This window comes from Macaca thibetana, chromosome 1 (genome assembly GCF_024542745.1).
Source record: "Macaca thibetana thibetana isolate TM-01 chromosome 1, ASM2454274v1, whole genome shotgun sequence".
Lineage (NCBI taxonomy): Eukaryota > Metazoa > Chordata > Mammalia > Primates > Cercopithecidae > Macaca > Macaca thibetana.
Genome location: NC_065578.1, coordinates 4,992,557 through 5,017,046, shown reverse-complemented (window position 1 = coordinate 5,017,046; position 24,490 = coordinate 4,992,557). Strand labels below are relative to the sequence as shown.

Genomic DNA, 24,490 nt, shown 5'->3' with positions numbered 1-24,490 from the left:
AAAGGACTGTGCATGTTATTTCAGTTTGTCACCTCTGTGCTGACTCCAGTGACAGATAATGTGTTCAGTGTTGTTATTGATGATTTGGATAATGCTTGGGGGACCTGAATAAGGGAACAGCTGATTGTGCAGCTTTTCTTCCTATAAGGAACGTCTCTCCTGATGGGACCATATTTTGCTGCACTCCTACATGGTTTGGTTTGAGCCCTTATTATAAAATTGCTGCTAGAAATCCTGAAACCATTACGGTCTTCCCCTGCCCGCCACTCCCGTGTCCTCCCGTCTCTCCTTGTCTCCTCTCTTCTCTCTCCTCTCTCCTCTTCCCTCCCCTCTCCTCCCCGTTGGATAGGTATACAAATAAATATTTCTTCTGTTTACTTTTAGGTCTATCATGCCACCATATTGCCCTTAATTTTTAAGCCTGTAAACTATATTGGAGCATGAATGTTTTGAAGGTTTACTATCTTAAGGATACAAATGTATCAAGTTCTGCCATTTTCCACAAGGAGTACCACTTCCAAATCAGGAGTTTTTGACCTCAGCTCTGTTGACATTTGGGCCAGATAATTCTTGGTGTGAGGCCGTCCTGTGCACTAGAGGATGTTGAGCAGCATTCCCGGCCTCTGTTCCCTGGGTGCCAGCAGCATCCCCCCAGTTGTGAGAGCCCTGAAAGTCCACAGACAGTGCCAGATGTTTCCTGGGGGGTAAAATTGCCCCGGGTTGAGGGCCACTACTCTAAAGTGATATAATTAACCGAAGCAGTGAACTAACCTTGGTCACAAACTTGACTCACTTTCCTGCCCTGCGAAGGCACTCCTCTGCTTCTGCCTGTATTTCCTGCGTAGTGGTGCCAGCCGCTCTCAAGTCAGGTCACTTGGAAACCTAGGTGTGCCTATCTCTGCCACTGCACCAGCCTCTTCTTTATCTCAGTCAGTCATTCATCACTCAGTGAACTTTTATTGAGTACCTACATATACTCTAAGAAAAAACATCCCTGATCCCATGACTGTTGAGTGGGAGTGGCAGATGTTAATCAAAGAAAAACAGAAATAGAATTCAAAGCCCATAACTTTGGGGTAGCTAGATTTTAGTTTATGTTGTTGTGCTTATTTCACCATTATTGACTATGAAATGAAGTCATATATCATCATGATTATTTACTTTCTTAAACAACTGCTGCCCTTTTCCCTTGAGGAAATAATTGTCTCCCTCTTTTTTTTTTTTTTTTTAAATTGATATCTCCAAAGGCAGCCACTTTCAACTCTTTGCTGTGACTTATGGTCTTTACCTTTGTTTTCTAGATAATAGGCTTCTACTGCTATTTCTTAATTTACAATTTTAGACATTATATACTGAATTCTCATAATGACAGATGAAAATTTTAGCTCCTTTATACATTTCTGCCCATCTTTAAAGCACTCTGTCTTCCTACTGCTTGGCCTTGGATTCAGGCACTGTTGCAGGGGGCAGCAGAGCTGGTTGGAGGATTGAAAAGGGGGCTCTACTGGAAGATACGAGAGAGATCACTGAGGGAGGAGCTGGGGAAGCGGCCCTGTAAGGTTGTTTACAAAACCCTGGGTTCACCCGGAAGCTGCACATGTGTGGGTCTGACCCTGAATGGCATACCAAAGACTTTGAGACTGTGGGGCTGACTGCTTCCCAGTCCCAGAGCTGCCTGCTGGGTGGAGCCACATGCGGGAGAGATCTGAAGAACTGCACAGGTTTTGAAAATGAAACTGACATTGAAACCACAGCTTACAGGATGCTGGTCAGAAACTGTGTCCTGAACTCAACGGGGTCAATTCCTACCTAAATAAAAATACCAGCATTCTTCACAGGATTTAAATGAGACTATAATATAATGTTCAAAGTGTCTATGACATGCTCTAAAATTAATTGTCATACAAAGAACCTGGAAAATACAGCTTGTAGAGAAAAGACGTTTAACAGACACCAATACTGAGGTGGCCCAAATGTTAGCATTATCAGACAGAGAATTTAAATCAGCCATAATAAAGATGCTCTAGTAAAAAAGAGCAAACACTCTGGAAATAAATGGGAAGGTAGGCTGTCTCAGTGAAGAGATGGAAGATAGAAAGAACAATCACATGAAAATTTTAGAACTGAAAAACAAAATAACCAAAATAAAAAACTACTAGATGGCCTAACAGCAGAATGGAGATGGCAAAAGAGTAAGTGAACTTGAAGATAAACCAATAGGAATTTATTCACCCTGAGCAATAGAGAAGAAAATGATTGGAAGACAAGGGGCAAAGCCTCAGCGTTGACCTGCAGGTCCCTACCAAAAAGGCTAGCACCCAGTCCTGGTAGAGGAGACTATGGTATAGAAAAAAGTACTTGAAAAAATATTGGCTGAAAACTTCCCCAATTTGGCAAAAGACAAAAATCTGCAGATCCAAGTTCAGTGAAACCCAGGAATAAATGTGAGGAAATTACACTCAGATAAATCATATGCAAACTGCTGAAAACTAAAGACGAAGAAGATTCTTAAAAACAGCTATAGAAAAATGATGCATTACAGAGAAATAATAATTTGAGTGACTGTTGATTCCTCATCAGAAACCACTCTGACCAGAAGGAAAGTGGGACATTTTAAAAGTACTAACAGAAAGACCTTGGAACTCAGAATTCTATGTCCAGTAAAACAAACAAACAAACAAAAAACAACAACAACAACAAAAACAGAACAAAGGTGTGAAATGAGGACATTCTCAGATGAACTGAAAGTAAGAGCATTCCTTGGTAGCAGATAATTTGCTTAAAGAATTGCTAAAAGAATCGTCAGACAGAGGGGAAATGATACCAGATAGAAATTTGGAACATCAAGAATGAAGAAAAAACAACAGAAATGGTAAATATAATGTTCTTCTCTTCTTCTTTAAAATATGTTGGATGGTTGTAGCAAAAATTATAACACTGTGGCTGGGCATGGTGGCTCACGCTTGTAATCCCAGCACTTTGGGAGGCTGAGGTGGGCGGATCACCTGAGGTCAGGAGTTTAAGACCAGCCTGGCTAACATGGTGAAACCCCGTCTCTACTAAAAATACTAAAATTAGCCAGATGTGGTGGCACATGCCTGTAATCCCAGCTACTCGGGAGGCTGAGGCAGGAGAATCACTTGAACCCGGGAGGCAGAGGTTGCAGTGAGTTGAGATCGCGTCATTACACTCCAGCCTGGGCAACAGAGCAAGACTCTGTCTCAAAACCAAACCAAACCAAAACTAAACACAGTGTTTGGAGAGATTTTAAAGGTACATAGATACAATATTTAGAATATTACCTAAACTTAGTTGATAAAGCAATGGCAAGGTTTGAGAAGATTGACTATGATTTTGAAAGTTCTGCCTAAGGTAAAATGCTGTCAGATAGCATCACATGATACAGGGAACTCTTTTATGACATGAAAAGTCAATTGATGGAGCAAACTTGTATTGTTGTCTTATTTTATGAAAGTGCTGCAGCCACCCCAACCTTCGGCAACCACTACTCTGATTAGGCAGCAGCCATCAATATCAAGGCACAACCCTCCACCGGCAAAAAGATTACAATGTTCTGGAAGGCTCAGATGATCCTTAGTGTTTTTTGTTTTTTGTTTTTTTTTTGAGACAAGGTCTTACGCTGTTGCCCTGGCTGGAGTGCAGTGGCATCATCATAGTTCACTGCAGCCTTGAACTCCTAGGCTCAAGCGATCCTCACACCTCAGCATCCTGAGTAGCTAGGACTACAGGCATGTGCCACCATGCCTGGCTAATGTTTTAATTTTTGTAGAGTTGAGGTCTTGCTGTGTTGCCCAGGATGATCTTGAGCTCCTGGGTTCAAGGGATCCTCCCACCTTGGCCTCCCAAAGTGTTGGGATTATAGGCGTGAGTCACCATACCTATAATGGCACAATGGTTAGCATTTTTTAGCAAGAAAGTGGCTTTTTTTTTTTAAGTCCTACTCTGTAACCCAACCATTTGGAGTGAAGTGGCGCAGTCTCAGCTCACTGCAATCTCCGTCTCCTGGGTTCAAGCGATTCTTCTGGCTCAGCCTCCCAAGTAGCTGGGATTACAGGTGCCCGCCACCACACCTGGCTAATTTTTATATTTTTAGTAGAGATGGGGTTTCATCATGTTGGCCAGGCTGGTCTTGCACTCCTGACCTTAGGTGATCTGCGTGCCTCTCAAAGTACTGGGATTGCAGACGTGAGTCACTGTACCCGGCCAGCAACAAAGTATTTTTAAATTAAGGTAGGTACAGTACTTTTTTTTTTTTTTTAAGACATAATGCTATTACACACTTATTGACTACAGTATAGTGTAAATATAACTTTAAAATCTACTGGGAAACCAAACAATTCAAGTGACTTGCTTTATTGTAGTGGTTTGGAACTGAACTTGCAGTATCTTTGAGGTATGCCTGTAATTACGTTACGTGTAAATAGTATAAACACACCAGTTTAAGAGATATTATCAGGCTTAATGAAAGACAAAGCCCAACTATATACTGTCTATAAGAAATATACTTTAAATAAATATAATGTAAATTAAAAGAATGGAAAATATTCTGTTCAAATACTAATTAAAGAAAGCTGGAGTGGCTATATTACTATCAGACACTATCAGACAAACTAGACTTCAGAATAGGGGAAATTTCCAGGAATTAAGAGATAGTACACATGATGAAAGGGTCAGTTGCCAAGACATAACAATCCTAAAATTGCTCGCATCTAACATAGAGCTTCAAAATACACGAAGCAAAAACTGATTGAACTGAAAGGAGAAATGGACAAATCCACAATTATAGAGACTTCAACATCCTCTCTAAGTAAACAGAGAACAACTAGCTAGACAATCAGCAATGATACAGAAGGACTGAACATCACCATCGACCAACTGGATCAGAATGATATTGATGGAGCACTCTCCCCAACAACAGCAGATACACGCTGTTTACAAGTGCACATAGAGCATTCATCAAGATAGACAATATCCTTGGTCATAAAACAAACTTCAGTTTTAAGAGAGTTGAGATTATACAAGATGTGTTCTCAGATTATAATGGAATTGAACTAGAAATCAATAACAAAGATAATAAAAATTTTCAACCATTTGGAAATTAAACAGTATGTAAAAATCCATAAATTAAAGAGTAAGCCTCCAGGGAAAATAGAAGATACTGTGAACTTAACAAATATGGAAATACAACATATCAAAATTTGTAGGATGCAGCTCAAATATGCTTAGCGTTAGGGGCTTGTATTAGAACAGAAAAAAGATCTTAATTCAGCGATCTAATCTTTGTCTTTAGAAACTAGAAAAAGAAGAGTAAAATAAACCCAAAGCAATTCAGAAGTCAGTAACAGCAGAAACTAATAAAATTGAAAACAAAAATAATAGATTAAAAATTAAAAAATAGCAAAAACCCAATGAAACAAAAACCTGTTTGAAAATGTCAGTAAAATTGATGAACTTCTAGCAAGACTGAAAGAGAAAGAAGGGAGGACACAAATTACTAATATTAGGAATCAAAGAAGGAATATCAGTACAGACTCACAGGTGTTAAAAGGATAAGGGAATACTATGAACAATTCTCTGCACATAAATTTTGACAATTTAGGTCAAATTGAGGAATGAATATTAAACGCTACACTGCCAAAACTCAGCCAAGATGAAGTAGATGACTTGAGTGGTCCTATAACTCATATAAATTGAATTCATAGTTTAAAAACTTTTGAAAAAGAAATATTCAGGCCTATGAATTCTACTAAACATGTGAAGAAGAAATAATGCTGCTTTTATACAATCTATTTCAGAAAACAGAAAAGATGGGAGCAATTCCCAACTCATGAAATGAAGCCAGCATTACCCTGATATCAAAACCAGAAAAAGATAGTAATAAGAAAACAGAACCGTGGACCCATATCCTTCATAAACATAGGTGCAAAATAACAAAATATTAGCAGATTGAGTCCAGGGATACGGAAAAAGAATAATACACTATAACCAAGTGGAGCTTTATCCCAAGAATGCAAGTCTGTTTTCTATTTGGAAATCAATAAATGTAATTCATTATAGTAACAGCTTAAAGAAGGAAAACTATATGATCCTGGCAATTGATATTGAAAAAGCGTTCGACAATATTCAGCATCAGTTTATGATAAAAACTGAGCAAATTAGTAATAAAAGAAAACTTCCTCAGCGTGATCAGTGGTATCTACAAAAACTCTTTAGCTAACATCATACTTAATGGTGAAAGACTGATTGCTTTCCCCCTAAGATTAGGAACAAGTAAAGGATGTCCACTGTTAGCATTCAACGTCATGTTCAGTATTGCATTGGAAGTTGTAGTCAGTGCTGTAAGTCAAGAAAACAAAAGACATACACATTAGAAGGAAGAAACAAAACTGTCCTTATTTGCAGAAAACATGATCGTCCATGTCAAAGATTCTGAGGAATCTACAAAAAAGTCCTTTTGGAATGAGTAAGTGGGTTTAGTGAGGTTGCAGGATAACACAGGAAGTCAACATGAAAAATCAGTCCTATTTCTGTATACTAGCACTGAAAAATTGAAAGCAAAATGCAGAAACAGTATTATTTACAAAGCCTGCCCTCCATGAAATCTGACAAAATAGATACGGGATCTGTATGCTGAAAACAATAAAACTGTCTTTTTGCTAGTTGTCACTGTGGTTATTCTTAGGTAAAATCAAAGAAGACCTAAATAATTGGAGAGATGTAACATGTTTATGTCTTGGAAAACTCAACATAGTAAAGCTGTCAGTTCTGCCCAAGGTTGATCTAGGGATTTTATGCAGTTTTCAATCAAAATCCCAGCAGGATTTTTTTGGAATTATAGACAAGCAGATTCTGAAATTTATATGAAAAGGTAAAGGAATTAGAAGAGTCAAAATAGTTAAAAAAAAAAAAAAAAAACAGTAAAGTTGGAGGAATCAGACTACACAGTTCACAGTTTAAACACTGTAGAGCTACACTAATTACTGTCAAGGGATTAGATTAATGGAACAGACTAGAGAGTCCAGAAATAAAGTTTGGAAGTGCTTTATGAAATTAAATATACCATATGACCCAGCAGTCCTACTCTTGGAGAAATGAAACCTGTATTCACACAAACACATGTGTTTGTAGCAGCTCTGTTTATAATCACCCAAACCAGAAACAACCCAAATGTTTGTGAGTGAATGGATAAATAAACTGATACATCCGTACAATAGAATATCACTCAGTAATAAAAAAGAAACAGTCTGATGTATATGCAACAACTTGGATGAATCTCATCAATCTTACACTAAATGAAAGAAGCTGGTCTCAAAAGTTATACTTTACGTGATTTCATGTGTCGGACATTTTTTTGACATTCTCGAAAAGACCAAATGACAGTGCTGGGGAAGCAGTCATAGATTGCCCGGGTTAGGCAGGAGCCGGGTGTGGCTGCAGAGGGGCAGGGCAAGGGAGCACCCTGGGGGAATGGGGCTGGCCTGCAACCTGAGTGTGGTGCTGGTTATGTGAATCTATGTGTGTGTGCCAAAACCCGCAGAGCCATACCCAGAATAAAGATGTCAGTTTCACATAGGTCAATGGAAACATTCACAACTGGAGAGAGAGATTGCGATTTCTGCTTGGGTAAGGGTCATTCCATGATTGTGTGGTCTGCAGGGCTTTTAGTGCCACGCCAATTGCTTTTTGCTCAAACTACTTGATTATAATCTAAGAACATGTGGTGTCAGAAACCTCTGATTTCACGTAGACTTTGTTTTAGGGCAGAGCCTGCTGTTCCTGGTTGGATGGTTCTGACAGGTGTGCTGATGAAGGGAGTGGCCATCACTGCTGTTTTGGTCCATTGCAGGTGAAGCAGGTGGAGTCCGGTACAGTCCGGTTCCAGTTCTCACTGGGCTCAGAAGAACACCTGGATGCACCCGCGGAGCCTGTCAGCGGCCCCAAGGCGGAGCGGCAGCCTGCCAGGAAACCACCCATGTCCCCTCCCAGTAAGTGTTTCCAGAGAGCTGACTTGCCAGGCACACGGCAGGCAGTACTTCCATCTGTTCCTGGGGAAGCATACTTAGTCCGGTACGATAATCATCACATTTGTAAGATAATCGCCATAGATGGCATTGATTGAATCTGTTGGGTTTTTGCTTAATACCAAGGTGTAGAATTGGACAGTGTTGAAGTGTGGCCCAGAAGCTTGTTACTTGTGCTTCAGCCCAGAGTCAGCTCAGTTACTTGACAGCTCCCCAATTAAGCATGTAAAAGGACACGTCACATGGGTGCCCTGCAAATGTGGGTGCCCTGCAAATGTGGGACCCCAGAATTAGAGGGTGATCGAGAGCCAAGGACTGCCACCTTGAGTTTGCATGGTTAAAGTAGCCCTCTGTCTACTCACCTTGAAGCCCTGCCCGAAAGTTCGGAGTCTGTGATCTGAGTCTGTGGCTTTAAGAAAGGGAGTCACAAGTGTCTGCAAGCAGCAAGGGCTGCCAGCAGAGGTAGAGCCCTGGCCCTGTGGTGGCAGCAAGTCCACATGGTTAGGAGGTTAAAGAGTTCTTGTTGGCTGTCAGCCTGGCTGCTTCTGCTGAGGCAGTACCCTGCGCTCAGAGCCTCTTGGTTTAGACCCATGTCCTGGTTGAGAATTCCACCTTTAGTGAAGTGAGGGGCGGAGGGTATGAGGGAGTGTTGGAGTAGTCCACCTGAATGAGTATGGGGCCTTGGCTCTAGGCGTCAGGAGTTCTCACCACTGAAAGTTCTGGCATCCCTAGTCGCAGGTGATGACTTCCTTCTTTCTGCCCGTTCCAGATGGCAAGATAGGGAATGAACACACGTGCAAGCCTGTGGAGGGAGCTTTGTGCTCCTCAGGGCTCCAGCTGGTGACGCCCAGGTGTCGAGGGAGGACCTGCTTTCTGTGCTCGGCTGTGGCCCCGAGTCCTGGTGCAAAGCTGCTGGTGCTTCTGTCACTCAGGAGGGGTTTTCTTCGTGGATTGAGACTCTAATTTATGGGACCTGATCTTGTCGAATTTGATTTTAACAATTGGTGGAAGCATTTCTAAGTTGGTGAATTTGATTAAGTCGATGACTTTCGGAGATACCTGATACAGTGCAAATGCTATGTAAATTGTACTGTTTAGAGAATAATGACAAGAAAAAAGAGTCTGTACGTGTTCAGTGCAGACACAACCATCCATTTAAAAAAAAATGTTTTCAGCCCAAGTCTGGTTGAATTCACAGATGGAGAAACCAGGGATCTACTCTGTACTCTGATTTTTAAGTTACTTAAAAGTACAATAGTAATACATAATAAACATGGTCTTTTGGGATTTTCTGAGCTATCTGGGAATATTCTGGTACCAAAACTTAATAGTTGATTTCTCTGGGACAAACTGCATCGTTGAGTATTTTCCTGTTTTTCAGAGAGGTGATGCATTTGATGGTTTTAATGTTTTTGTTTTTTCAGTGTTTGAGTTTTGTGCCTACCAGCTTGTTCTCAGGATTTCTGTTTACCACCAGTGTGTACATTAATAATCCCATCTTATATAAATGGCACTGAAATGCACAGTATCCCTTATACTAGAATCCCTTGTGGTGGTGGGTGGCATGTAGGCTTTTCCTGTCAGAGTCGGTGTAGAATGAATTTCCAATTTCATTTGATAAAGTTGAGTGCATTCAAGGCATAGGACACACAATTTCAAAAAACGAAACAGAGGGTCATAATACAGGGTCATTTAAAGCAACCCATTCCCAGCCGGGCACGGTGGCTCACGCCTCTAATCCCAGCACTTTGGGAGGCCAAGGCGGGCGGATCACAAGGTCAGGAGATCGAGACCATCCTGGCTAACACGGTGAAACCCCGTCTCTACTAAAAATACAAAAAATTAGCTGGGCGTAGTGGCGGGCGCCTGTAGTCCCAGCTGTTTAGGAGGCTAAGGCAGGAGAATGGCGTGAACCCGGGAGGCGGAGCTTGCAGTGAGCCGAGATTGTGCCACTGCACTCCAGCCTGGGCGACAGAGCGAGACTCCGTCTCAAAAAAAAAAAAAAAACCCATTATTTGCTTCTTGCTTACATCTGGTATCTTTCCTTCTTTGATGTACACTCTTTGACATAGTTATATTTTAAAAATAAAATACCTATCAACCTTTAAGAAACATAATTATGAAAAACAGAGGACCTTAGATTATAAATTGGGTATATTTTGTAACTAAGTGTAAACATGATTAGAGTTATCCCTCGGTATCCATGGGGGACTGGTTCCAGATGCTCAAGTCCCTTATATAAAATGGTAGTATTTGCTGTAATCTACGCACATCCTCCCGTGTACTTTAAATCATCTTTAGGCTACTTACAATACCTAATACAGTGCAAATGCTATGTAAATCGTTGTGGTACTGTTTAGGGAATAATGACAAGAAAAAAAGAGTCTGTACGTGTTCAGTGCAGATACAACCATCCATTTTTTAAAAAATATTTTCAATCCAAGGCTAGTTGAATTCATGGATGCAGAACCCATGGATCTACTCTGTACTCTGATTTTTGATTAAGTTACTTAGAAGTACAATAGTAATACATAATAAACATAGTTTGCCCATGTCTGTAGAAATGCCTAAACAGAGAATGAACCTGTATAGCTAGCTTTCAGGAAAAATATGGCTACCTTCTCTGGAAAGAAATTTTCATGTGTTTAAATTATGATACAGGCCAGGCATGGTGGCTCATGCCTGTAATCCTAGCACTTTAGAAGGCTGAGGCAGGAGGATCACTCGAACTCAGGAGTTCAAGACCAGCCTGGGCAACATAGCAAGACCCCATCTCTACTAAAAATAAAACAAATTAGCTATGCACGGTGGTGTGCACCTTTAGTCCCCACTACTCAGGAGGCTGAGGCAAGAGGATTGGTTGAGCCCAGGAGATTGAGGCTGCAGTGAGCTGTGATTACGCCAGTGCACTCCAGCCTGGGCAAAAGAGCGAGACCTTGTCTCAAAAATAAATAAGTAAATAAAGATATAGTTACGGCACTGGAAAAGAGCAGCTAGTTATGTTTTGAAGACCTTCTAATCAAATTAATTATAAACTCTGATGGGCTGATCCTGTTGTCGGGCTTTTGGGCTGGATCAATCGTGGACGCCGTCTGTGGGCTTTGGTTTTACTTCCCTGGTTGCCCTGATTTCGTAAGGCATTTGGAGGAGATTTAAAAACCAGTCTGCCACTGCCTCTGCTTGCCCAGAATGGGTCTTAAACTGATTTTTTTGCTGGGGTTCCTTGAGCTTCTTAGATCTCTAGATTTATAGTTTTCATCACATTTGGAAAAATTGTGGTCATTATTTCTTCACATATTTCTTCTGTCTTTCTCTCTCATCCTCTCATTCAGAGGCCCCAATTACAAGTTTATCAGGCTGCCAGAAGTTGTCTCACAGCTCGCTGATACTCTGTTCACTTTTATTTATAACCTTCTTTCGCTGCGTGTTTCATTTTAGATAATTTCTATTGCCATATCTTCAAGTTCACTTCAAGTTCTTTTCTTCTGGAGTGTTTGATCTGCCATTTATCCCATTCAGTATACTTTTCATCTCAGATATTATAGTTTTAATCTCTAGAAGTTCTGTCTGGGCTTGTTTTATATCTTCCGTGTGTTGACTTAACATGTTCAATGTTTCCTCTGGCTTTTTGAACTTAAGAAGTACAGTTATAACTACTTTAATATCCTGGTTTGCTAATTCTGGTATCTTTGTCAGTTCAGGATCAGTTTTGATTGATAGGCTTTCCTGATTGAGTTCTGTTTTCCTGCCTCTTTGGATGTCTGATAGCTTTTGATGGACTCCAGATATTGAGAATTTTCTCATATTGGATACTGAATATTTTTGTATCTGATAAATATTCTTAAGCTTTGAAAATTGTTAGATCCTTTTGGGTCTTGCTTTTAAGATTTGTTAGGTGAGATCAGATCAGCATTTCGTCTAGGGCTGATTATTTCTCACTGAGATGACGGGTGCCCTCCGAGGGGTCTGCCTGGTGTCCCATGAAGAATGAGGATTACCACATGGCTGGAGGGAACAGCACTATGTCTGCCTGCCCTGTGAAGACCAGGCCCTGTTCCCTGTAATCCTCTCTGGTGGTTCTTTCTCTTTTGGCCTTAGGAAGTTTCCTGATCTGCACTCTACTGAATGCTAGGGTGGGACCCTCTGTACATGGCTGGCGTTCTCTCTGTGTGCTACTCATCCTGTCTGGTGCAACCTCACTGAACACAGTGAGCTGGGGGCAGGGTAGGCCTTCCCTCTTCTGTTTCCCAGCCCTCGGGATCACTCTCTTTTGTTGCCTGAAGTCCGCTGTCTTGAAAACCACTGTTTTACGTATTTTGTGTTTAAAAGAAAATGTATTTTAGATGGGAGGGTCAGTCTGATCGCTGTTACTCTTCTTGGCCAGCAGTAGAAGTCCTGGACTGTTGTTAGTGGTTTCTTGGCTGCTGAAATCATCCCCACCAGGACCGATCATCCAGGGGTTTGGAAGCGTTTCCTAGCTGCGTGTGCTACTTGTGATTCACTCACCATGCTGCTGTTTTCCGGACTTTTGAGTCTTGGCTCATGCTCTCCGCCTGGTGTGTCTTTCTCCCATGAGCTGCATTTATTTTCTTTTAGGATATATTCCAGGGTTTTTGTTTTGTTTTGTGTTTAGAGATAAATTCTCACTTCGTTGCTCTGGCTGGAGTGCATGACATAATCACAGCTTACTGTAGCCTTGAACTCCTGAGCTCAAGCAATCCACCTGCCTCAGCCTCCCGAGTAGCCGGGACTACAGGCAGTGCCACCATGCCCGGCTCAGTTTTTTGTTTTGTAGAGATAAGGTCTTGCTATGTTGTACAGGCTGGTCTTGAACTCCTGGCCTCAAGCAGTCCTCCCGCCTTGGCCTCCCAAAATGCTGGGGTTATTTTTTAATTAAAAAAAATACATAGTCAAGAATAGTCAAGACAATTTTGAAGAGGGAGGGAGGCTTCACCTTTCTTAGTTTTCAGGCTTACCGTAATGTTCTAATTTCTAGAACAAGTATAGCATTGATACAGAGGGAGATAAATAGATAATGGGACAAAATATAAGGCGTGATATGTGACAACTTGCAAAGAAGGAATGTATTAGTTTCTGATGGCTGCTACAACAAATTAGTGACATTGCAACAGGAGCTTATTATCCTAAAATTCTGGAGGTCAGAAGTCTAAAGTGGGTTCTGCAGTCTTAAAAATTGAGGGCTCAGTGGGGCTGTGCTCCTTCTCTGGAGGCTCCAGGGGAAAATCCATTTCCTCGCATTTTCCAGGAGGCCACCTGTGTCCCTTGGCTCCTTCTTCCATCTTCAAAGGCAGCTGTGCAGCACCTTCCAGTCCCACTGAACTCTGACCCTCCTGCCTCCCTGCCTTTCACTTACAAAGACTTGTGAGTACATTGGACCCTTCTGGATAACCCAGGGTCAACCCCCCCGTCTCAGGTCAACTTAGTCCCTTGGCATTGAACACAGGTGTAGGTTCTGAGATTAGGACATGGGTATCTCTGGGGTGGCAGCAGTTACTCTGCTTACCGCGAGGAGTACCAGTCAGTAAATGGCGTGGTCTGATCTCTTGCCCACATGGAAAATATAAAATTCAATCCTAATTTCATGTCAGGTACAATAATAAATTCCTGATGGCCTAAAAACCAGAACTTCAGAAATGTTAGAATTAGGAGATTAGAAAGAAGATAGATTATAGAAAGCGGTCCTCCAAATCAATAAGAAATAGACAACAGGAAAGAAAAATGGACAATGCTCAGCAATTGCTGGGCAATCGTTAACGTTGTCGTCATATGAAGAGGGGATTTATAGAGAAGAAGCCAGAATAACGAATAACCATAAGCGTATGAAAAAGTGCTCAGTATTGCTGGTGATCTGAGAAACGCAAAATAAAATGAGAAACCATTTTATTCCCCTCATATTGGAGAAATCTAGCTGTCTAATAGTGCCAAGGTTCATGAGGATGTGGTTAAAGCGGAACTCTTAACACTGTGGGAAGAATGTGATGTGTACAGCCACTTTGAAGAGTAATTTTATAAGATTTAGTTAATATCCTACAACTCAGAAATGCCATTTCCAGACGCCTGTTAGAGAGAACTACCAGTTCATGTGTACAAGGAGACATGGGTGGGCTCAGCTTCACAGCAGCTTCTAAGTTAAAATTTGAAAACAGTATGCCGGCTTCCCAGTCAGTGAATGGAAAAACTGACTTATTTGGACAGTGAAATGCTGTGTGTCAGTTAAATGAATGATAATAGATCTATGCGTATCATGGTGGGTAAACTTTCACAAAGGCATGTTGAAAGAACACACGTACTGAAAGGAAATGAACAATGTGGTAGCATTTAACTTTCAAAACAATTGCATGTATTGCTTATGAATGCATACTTCCTAATTGAATATCAGAGCAGTTACTTAATATCTCTGTCCCTGTTTCCTCAGCTGTAAAATGGGATGGATTAAATACTTAAAGTATGAAAAACAGACTTGAGAAATTTTAGAAAAAGACATTGGAGAATATTTTTATGGCCTTTGGGTTAGGAAGGCCTTCTTTTTTCTTTTTATGGTTCCATTTTTATTATATTATTATACTTTAAGTTCTAGGGTACATGTGCACAATGTGCAGGTTTGTTATGTATGTATACATGTGCCATGTTGGTGTGCTGCACCCATTAACTCATCATTTACATTAGGTATATCTCCTAATGCTATCCCTTCCTGCTCCCCCAACCCCACAACAGGCCCCGGTGTGTGATGTTCCCCATCCTGTGTCTAAGTGTTCTCATTGTTCAATTCCCACCTATGAGTGAGAACATGCGGTGTTTGGTTTTCTGTCCTTGTGATAGTTTGCTGAGAATGATGGTTTCTAGCTTCATCCATGTCCCTACAAAGGACATGAACTCATCCTTTTTTATGGCTGCATAGTATTCCATGGTGTATATGTGCCACATTTTCTTAATCCGGTCTATCATTGATGGACATTTGGGTTGGTTCAAAGTTTTTGCTATTGTGAATAGTGCTGCAATAAACATACATGTGCATGTGTCTTTATAGCAGCATGATTTATAATCCTTTGGTTATATACCCAGTAATGGGATGGCTGGGTCAAATGGTATTTCTAGTTCTAGATCCTTGAGGAATTGCCACACTGTCTTCCACAGTGGTTGAACTAGTTTACAGTCCCACCAACAGTGTAAAAGTGTTCCTATTTCTCCACATCCTCTCCAGCATCTGTTGTTTCCTGACTTTTTAATGATCGCCATTCTAACTGGTGTGAGATGGTATCTCATTGTGGTTTTGATTTGCATTTCTCTGACGACCAGTGATGATGAGCATTTTTTCATGTGTCTGTTGGCTGCATAAATGTCTTCTTTTGAGAAGTGTCTGTTCATATCCTTTGCCCACTTTTTGATGGGGTTGTTTGATTTTTTCTTGTAAATATAAGTTCTTTGTAGATTCTGGACATTAGCCCTATGTCAGTTGGGTAGATTGCAAAAATTGTCTCCCATTCTGTAGGTTGCCTGTTCACTCTGATGGTAGTTTATTTTGCTGTGCAGAAGCTCTGTAGTTTAATTAGATCCCATTTGTCAATTTTGGCTTTTATTGCCATTGCTTTTGGTGTTTTAGACATGAAGTCCTTGCCCATGCCTATGTCCTGAATGGTATTGCCTACGTTTTCTTTTAGGGGTTTTATGGTTTTAGGTCTAACATTTAAGTCTTTAATCCATCTTGAATTAATTTTATTATATGGTGTAAGGAAGGGATCCAGTTTCAGCTTTCTACGTATGGCTAGCCAGTTTTCCTAGCACTATTTGTTAAATAGGAAATCCTTTCCCCGTTTCTTGTTTTTGTCAGGTTTGTCAAAGATCAGATGATTGTAGATGTGTGGTATTATTTCTGAGGGCTGTATTCTGTTCCATTGGTCTATATCTCTGTTTTGGTACCAGTACCATGCTGTTTTGGTTACTGTAGCCTTGTAGTATAGTTTGAAGTCAGGTAGCATGACCCATCTCATGTGCAGAGACACACATAGGCTCAAAATAAAGGGATGGAGGAAGATCTACCAAGCAAATGGAAAACAAAACAAAAAAAAAAGCAGGGGTTGCAATCCTAGTCTCTGATAAAATAGACTTTAAACCAGCAAAGATCAAAAGAGACAAAGAAGGCCATTACATATTGGTAAAGGGACCAATTCAACAAGAAGAGCTAACTATCCTAAATATATATACACCCAATACAGGAGCACCCAGATTCATAAAGCAAGTCCTTAGAGACCTACAAGGAAAGCTTTCTTAAGCAAGATAGACAAAGCAGAAACCAAAAAGAGAAGATTGAGAAATAAGATTACATTAAAATATAAAACTTGTGTGTGAGAAAAGACTCTGTAAACAAAGTTAGAAGACAGACCTCAGACCGAAAGATATTTGCAATACATATGACCATTAAAAATTAATGAAGGAAATAAGATGAGAAGATTAGAAAGATTACAGAAAGAGCTCCTCCAAATCAATAAGAAGCAGATAAACAACAGAAAAGAAAAATGGGCAAAGGATAGCAAAGGATTATGGAAAGGATGAAATGAGTAAAGATATGTCTAGGTGCTCGGGGCTGCCTGGCGTGGAGCAGATGCCCAGCGATTGCTGGGTGATTATTAACATTGTCCCCCTGCCACTGCCATTGTGGTTCTTCTGGTTGGCAGCATTGAGGGAAGCGACCACATGTACGTACCCCTTCAACTACTGGTTCAGTTAACACAGGCCCAAAATCTTACTGGAGGAAGGGGGCCACCAGGGCAGGAGCAACTGCAGCACATCTCCACGGAGCTGCTCTGGATCCCAGAGTCTTTGATGGGTAAAAACAGCTATCCCTGGATGGGCGCAGTGGCTCACACCTATAATCCCAGCACGCTGGGAGGCTGAGGTGGGAGGATGGCTTGAGGCCAAGAGTTTGAGACCAGCCTGGGCAACATAGTAAGACCCTGACTCTACAAAAAAACTTAAGGCCGGGCACAGTGGCTCATGCCTGTAATCCCAGCACTTTGGGAGGCTGAGGTGGGTATATCACCGAGGTCAGGAGATTGAGACCATCCTGGCTAACACGTTGAAACCCTATCTCTACTAAAAATACAAAAAATTAGCTGGATGTGGTGGCACGTGCCTGTAGTCCCAGCTACTCGGGAGGCTGAGGCAGGAGAATCTCTTGAACCTGGGAGGCAGAGGTTGCAGTGAGCCGAGATCGCACCACTGCACTCCAGCCTGGGCGGTAGAGTGAGACTCTGTAGCTAGCTAGCTAGCTAGCTAGATGCATGCAGTAGCTGGGTGTGGTAGCATGTGCCTGTAGTCTCAGCTACTTGGGAGGCTGAGGCAGGAGGATTGCTTGAACCCAGGAGTTTGAGGCTGCAGTGAGCTATGATCACATCACTGTACTGTAGCCTGGGCATCAGAGCCAGACTTTGCCTCTAAAAAACAAAAACAAAAAAAACACCACAAACAGACAAACACAGCTGGTCCTGACTGCATCCAGGAAAGTAGATTCTGGGTGGGCCCAGAAAGCTCAGTGTTGGCTACGCTTCTACCATTTTATATTAGCCATTCTGCAAGCACTTTAGGGCATGTTGACTCAGATAGGGCTTGTTCAGGTGGTTCTCCTTTTCTCCTACCCCCACTCCATTCAGCAAAGACTTGCGGAGAGTCTGTGATGTGCCAGGTACTTGGTTAGGCTCCTGTCCCAGTGGAGCTGTAAAAACAGACAACAAACTACCAAAACATTAGGTAGCAAGAAGAATCACATGCTGTCTGCCGTGGGATGTTAGTGAGGGGAGCTGTGTGTGGGGACAGGGCACTGTGGGAACACTCTGTACCTTCTGCTCAGTACTGCTGAGAACCTAAAAAACTGTTCAAAAAAAGTATTAAAAAAGAGAGAATGACTTGTGGGGAGTTTTTACAGTTATGTCCATCTTGATGTGATTAACTCGTGTTTGGGATTTCTGTTTCTATAATCGAGGCCCAATTATAGAAGAGGTCAGCAAACGTTTTCTGTAAAGTCCAAACAGTAAATATTTTAGGCTTTGTGGGCCAGATGGTCTCCGTCACGGCTACTCATCTCTGCTGGTATATATAGGTCGTATGTTAATGAATGAATGTGGCTGTGTTCTAATAAAACTTTATTGATACACACAGATTGTGAGCTGAATCAACCTGTGGACATAGTTTGCAGACCCCTGATCTGTAGCTTTTTCTTGTCATGTCATAATCAGGAGGAAGCTGTCCATCTTTTTCTGGGCTTTAAAATAGTTTAAACAAAAGGCAAGACCTGTTTCTTGAAGGTCTAATAAAACTCTCTGAAACCATTGAAGGGATTTTTGACAACCAATTACATCTCTTTTCATGGTTATTGATCTATTTATGTTTTCCACCTCATCTTGTGTTAACTTTTGGGATACACATCCTCTAAAACAAATGGCCAATTTCCTTTAATTTACAAGGATGCTGGGATAAAGTTTGTAACTAATTTAAACATTCAGTATGTGCCTGTGATTAGATTCCTTCCTTTGCTTTCTATCTTGGGAGGACTCTTCCTTTTTCGGTCAGGCTTATGAGAGGTTTGTATATTTCATTAGTCTCTTCAAAGAATCAGCTGTTACTTTTACTTATTGGTTCTCTTGTTTTTAAGTTATTAATTTTTCTTTAATCTTAATTTAATTCTATATTTTATCTTTATTAACTTCACCCACTTTGAAAAAGTGGAATTCTTAGCTTATTTTCTCATCGTGTTTAGTAATAAAATCATTTAAGATTCTGCAGTTTTCTTCCAAGTACATCTTTTCCCCATTTCATAGGTTTTGATTCAGAGTGTTGTTTCCTACATTGTTGAGTTCCATTTTTATTTCCTTTTTACCTACAACTTGAAAATGTCTTTTAAATATTCCCGCATTTAAAAAGGCATGTGTTAAACTTTCCTCGCCCTCTCTTATGGAAACCTGTACTCATCTGTAAAGCCCTACAGAGGGCTCTTGTCCATGGCAGAGCTTTGTTTTCAGCATCCCGCAGCCCTTTGCAGATACCACCTTTTATTTTATATCCTTGTGTATTGTCTGATTCCTTCCTTCCCTGCCACTGTTCTTAGAGGGTATTAGTCGAATTTGCTATGGTAACAAATAATCTCCAGATCTCGGTAGCTTAAAATAAAAAGGTTTATTTCTCACCCTCGCTGTGTGCGCATTGCAGTTGGTGGTGGCTCCGCTCATCCTGGTCCCAGAGGGTGTTTGCCGTCTTGAATATTGTTGGGTTGCGCCAGCAGGAAAGGGAGGCCTTGGGCGGATCTTGTACCATCAGTTACGGCTCTGGCCCAGAAACGGCACATGTCTCTTCTCCCTCTCCCTGGTTAGAAGTAGCCACGTGGCCTCCCAAGTCACAAGGGGACTGGGAACTGACTCATCTTATGCCTGGAAGGTAAAGAGGTGCGGATAGTTGGTGCATTTATTTGCTTCTCACTGGAGAGTCTTTATCATTGAAGCAGCTCACGGTGGGGACTGTTTCATTCATCTGTACATTGCCTGATGAGTCCTGGCCCACAGTAAAACATTCAGTACATATTTGTAGAGTGAATGTATTAACCAAAACCCTTTAATATACAAGGGATAGAAACCTGACTCAAAATAGCTTCAACAAAAGAGAATGTATTGGCTCATGTGTCAGAAAAGCCTAGAGGTAGAGCTGATGTTAGGCATGGCTGGATCCTGGCACTCAAAGGATACCATTAAGACTCCATCTGTTCATCTCTCTCCCCCATGCCCCTACCCCTCCCCTTTAAGCTCTCCTTTCTTCAGTGTTGGCTTCTTTCCAGGGAGAGCTTCTCCACACGGTGAGCCCAGGAGCTCCCAGGTAATCCTGGGCTTAGGAATCCCAACAGAAAGGCCCTGATTGACTCAGTTGTTCCAGTGGGAGTCCTCCTGTCTTTACCGTGTAACCCCTGATGGGGATGGGGGTGGGGACAGTTGGTCTTGGTCACACACCCTTCTTGGTACCGGGGTTGGGTCCACCCCTGACTGTATGGTTAAGGGCTGGGAGGGTGATTCCCTAAAGGAAAACCACCAGAAGAGAGTATGGATTCAGGGTGGGTGAAACTGGCAGATCGTGGCTGCCCCTGGGTTGGGGCTCCTGGTCTCCCGATCCCAGCTTTGCATTTGCCGTCAGCGAATGCATAGACTTGAGTAGTTCCTGCCACTCTTTCCCACTCTTTCTTTTGTTTGAGAAGGACAAAGACAGGTGAGAAGCAGCCTGTCCTTCTAGAAGCCTGCTGTGCTTTTAGTAGAGATGGGGTTTCGCCATGTTGGCCAGGCTGCTCTTGAACTCCCGACCTCAGGTGATCCACCCACCTTGGCCCCAGAGTGCTGGGATTACAGGCATGAGCCACCACACCCAGCCTAGCTTGACTTCTTAAGATACAGAGCTGTTGGGAACAATGCTTTGAGTTCCTCCCAGAAGATTTACTGTCATATCCTCGGCAGAGAGGAGTGTGCCTTGGTTATTGGAAGGCCCAGGAGTTGAACGGTGGTGCAAATGAGCTGTAGCAGCATAATCTACTTCTCAGTCGCTGTTTGGGGACCAGCAAATCTACATGGATGGACCCTGATTTCACTGGGTTTATTTAATTTGGATTTATGGCTGCATTCATGTCACATTAAATGATTACCTTCAGCCCAGGTTCCAAGCATCGGAAGACATTGCCTCTCAAAACCCAGTGTGAGAGACTTTCAAATATCCACTAGTGTTTAACTTATGATGGAAACTTTTCATACTTCAGTATTTCACCAACTTATATGGTTCCTTTGGAGATCTTAATGATATGCGGCTGTCACTTTAAGTGAGGTACTTTGGCTCTCGGTTATGAATAATCCTTTTTATTTTCTCTGTAACATTGCAAGGGAGCAAAGGTTCATTCATCTCTTACCATGGAAGAGTGTGCATTGAGCCACTAGAGGGCACCCAGTCTTTATTTTTTGGTAACTTGGAATTTCCCTGACCCATATTTTGCTTTTGAACTTTCTTCTGGTGGTGTCAGAATTTTGGTTTGTTTGCTTAATAGATTTGAAAACAGCCATGTAGAAGGGATCATTGCAAACATGTAATTGTGGTGTTTCCCAGGGCACGTGGAGTTAGATTCCTGCCCCGATGGTGCCTGCTGTGCTGCTAGCTGGTCTGGAACATCCTCTCCTACAGATAGCGGCTCCCTTGCCCTGGATCAGGGTGGTTCAGTCAATTACATGGTGGTGGGGGAGAGTCTAAGGCCACGGAACAGCTTTTTGGCCACCCTCTAACCAAGGAATGGAAGTTTGTGTGCAGGTGGGAAGGGTGCATTTTGCTGGAGAACGAGTGGGAGAGTGGGTCAGAGCAAGGCTTTGACAAGGGAGGTGACGCTTCTGAAACTGATCCTGGAGGTGACCCCAGCTCAGGACTCTGGCGTCACGAACGCCCCCTGTTCCTGGGCTGCCTGCGATCTGGATTCCTGCAGCACAGAGTCCTGTGCTCACTCATCATCCAGTTGTCCCTTGATCTCTGCTTCGGTTTTGCTCGTTTTCCGATTCCTGTTTTCAAACTCTTAGAAAGAATGAATTTTTACCTACAGATTGTTAGGAATAAAGACCTTTCAGGTGGGTCTGCCGTGTGAATTCTTAGTGTCTAGAGTACCACTGGATACTGACTCAGCCTTTATTTTCACGGCCTGATGATAGGAAGCTGCTTTTTGCAACCCTTCTTGAAACCCCAGAGACTGCATCTTTACTAGCGATGGTCCTTCCTTTTCCCCTGCCTTTCAGGGCCATCTCTTTACCCCTGTTCCTAGCAGGGCCACACTCTACCCGCAAGGCCCAAGGCCCAAGGCCCAAGGCCTGGCCCATCCCTGCCTTCCGCCAGCTGCCGTGAGTTGCTAGGCAACAGCCTCTTCTTGCTGCCCCCCCTCCCTCCTCCCTCAGGACTTCTGTCTCCCACGGAATTGCTGACCCCATAGTTAAAGGCAGGCAGCTTTGCTCAGCTGGGCAGTTGCTCAGTGAAATGAGCATTTTCCTCTGTTAAGACCCCTCATCCAGCCCTCTGCTGACCCGTTTGCTCAGTGGCAGGCTGGCAGCACAGCCAGGCCCAGGGGGACAGGTGTGTTTCAGGGCGGAGCGGGGGTTCCACCTGGCTCCTGCTGGGGCAGTCGGGCCACAGGGGACTGGTGCTGTGGGGACCCCGTTCACGACTCTGTTCACGTTTCCAGGAAGGACACGTTGACCTCCATGCATGTGTCCTGATGTCTCGAGAGGCCCGTTCTCCCTTCAGCCTAGGAAGACATCTCAATGAAGACCACAGCCCTGTCCTCCACTGAGCTGTTTCCTTATCTTCATTTCTTCCTATGGTCCTGTCATAGTGCAGGCGTCTGATAAAATGTTTGTTGGAAAATGAATCCATGGACATGGGAAAGTAAAGGTGGTCAAAACACATCCTTCCTTTCCCCTTGCTTCTATTTTCACTTTTTAATTGGCAACACTGCATGCATATTGAAAAGTTATGTGGCTTGAGGGGATAGATAGCTGCTCAGTGAAACCCTAGGTCAGGACATGGACACTGCAGCCCGGCAGCTCCGGGACCCCTTCATGTATCAGTACTTTTTATTTTCTTGAGAGAAGATCTCAGTCTGTTGCCCAGGCTGGAGTGCAGTGGCGTAGTCACGGCTCACTGCGGCTTCTACCTTCCAGGCCCAAGCGATCCTCCCACCTCTGCCTACCACGTAGCTGGGACCACAGATGCATGCCACCACACCAGGCTTTTTTTTTTTTTTGTATAGATGATATTTTGCCATGTTGCTCAGGCTAATCTCGAATTTCTGGACTCAAACAGTCCTGCCTTGGCCTCCCAAAGTGCTGGGATTACAGGCACGAGCTACCATGTCTAGCTGGTAGTCAGTACTTTTAATCCGTCTGGTGAGGTGACGCGGGAGGTGAGAGAGGGTTGCTGGTGGGGAGGCCGCCTTCTGCCCCAGCCCCATCCCTGTTCGTCTCCTGGCCCGCATGGGTGATGAAGAAGTGAAGCCCAGTGCGCTTCCTTTGTGGGGAGCTGCATGCCTGGTGGCCATGGGCTTGGCTGGAGAGCTCCTTCCTCTGTTTTGGGCTGTGATTTTAGTGGTATTATTACTCTGGGTAACAATGTTCTTTTGTGTTCTCTGCCTTATGTATAGAATTATCTCCCTGGGGGTGGAGGAAGGAGGAATTCTGAGGAATCTTGTCCTTGTGAGCATGTGTGAGCATTATTTTTCACCATATAACTTTTGCTGTTCAACTCACCCACAATGCTGAGAGCCGTGGGCTGGAGGGCGTGACCCTCTCTCTTGCGTGTGGAATGTGTGTGGGTTGCGTGCTCTTGCAGGTCCCCCTCCAGGCGAGTGCAGAGGCAGTGTGAAGACGCTCTGTGTGACCAGGTGGGACGTGCGGCCCTCCCAGGGCTGGGGTCGGAGTGCAGGCCCTGCCTCGCCTCCTGAGGCCTGCGCTGTAGTTGAGTGCAGGGCTTTTGAGTTTCTTGAAGCTAAATTGACAGAAAAGTAGACACTTGAGATTTTGTTGACTGAGGTTTTCAGCAAGTGGAGACTGGAGAGTGATAGAGCGTCAGGGAAAAGGAATCTTCAGAGGTGGCAAAACCTGCTGCGGTGGGAAGTCTAAGTTTTTCTTTGTCTCTGGCAATCCATGTGGACCATTTCTGGATCGCAGTTGGCTCTGGTGTCCCGGGAAACCAGTGACTTAGTCTCTTCCTGCTCTTCTCAGATCTGGCTCTGGGCCAGAGGTGTGTGCTGGCGACTTAGGGCCCCGCTGGCCATGAGCTTCTTGGAGCAGCCAAGGAAGAGCTGAGTCTCTGTGCTTTTTTTTTTTTTTTTTTTTGAGATAGAGTCTCACTCTTTTTGCCCAGACTGGAGTACAGTGGCGTGATCTCTGCTCACTGCAACCTCCGCCTTCTGGGTTCAAACAATTCTGCCTCAGCCTCCCGAGTAGCTAGGATTACAGGCATGCGCCACCATGTCTGGCTAATTTTTGTATTTTTAGTAGAGACGGGGCTTCACCATGTTGGCCAGGCTCTGTGCTCTTCTTCTTAACACCAGGTTATTTCCCTGAAACCAGGGTCCTGTGGTGGCTCAGCCAGACACTGATTCCCCCTCCCAGTGAGGGAGCCCAGGCCTCTGCCACAGGGGTGTGAACGGAGGGGCTCCGTGTTGGGAGAGGTACCTGATGGTGCTGCTTGCCGTGGAGGTCTCAGCTTTCCGTTCTGTGTTGTGTTATTACTTCAGGCTCCGTCAGGGACCTACAGGTGTGTCTTATAATGACTGTTAAACTAAATTTTAATTTACTTTTAAGTTTTATGGGTAATGTACAGGTACGTTTCCTAGCATGTCTAATGGGCGTGGTTACCACAAGTTTGCCAGCACACCC

At 43.1% G+C, this 24,490-nt stretch overlaps 1 protein-coding gene across 10 annotated transcripts in view; it reads left to right on the top strand.

The window, feature by feature from the left end:
* Window positions 1–24,490, top strand: part of NPHP4 (nephrocystin 4) — a 136,527-nt gene that overhangs the window by 61,685 nt on the left and 50,352 nt on the right. For 9 of the 10 annotated variants that reach the window (XM_050806846.1, XM_050806904.1, XM_050806979.1 and 6 more), the window contains one exon: window positions 7,868–8,006. In XM_050806846.1, the coding sequence (XP_050662803.1) occupies window positions 7,868–8,006 (139 nt within the window). Of the gene's footprint in view, window positions 1–7,867; window positions 8,007–24,490 lie in introns of those variants that run through there. The other variant, XM_050807482.1, reaches the window with a different exon arrangement.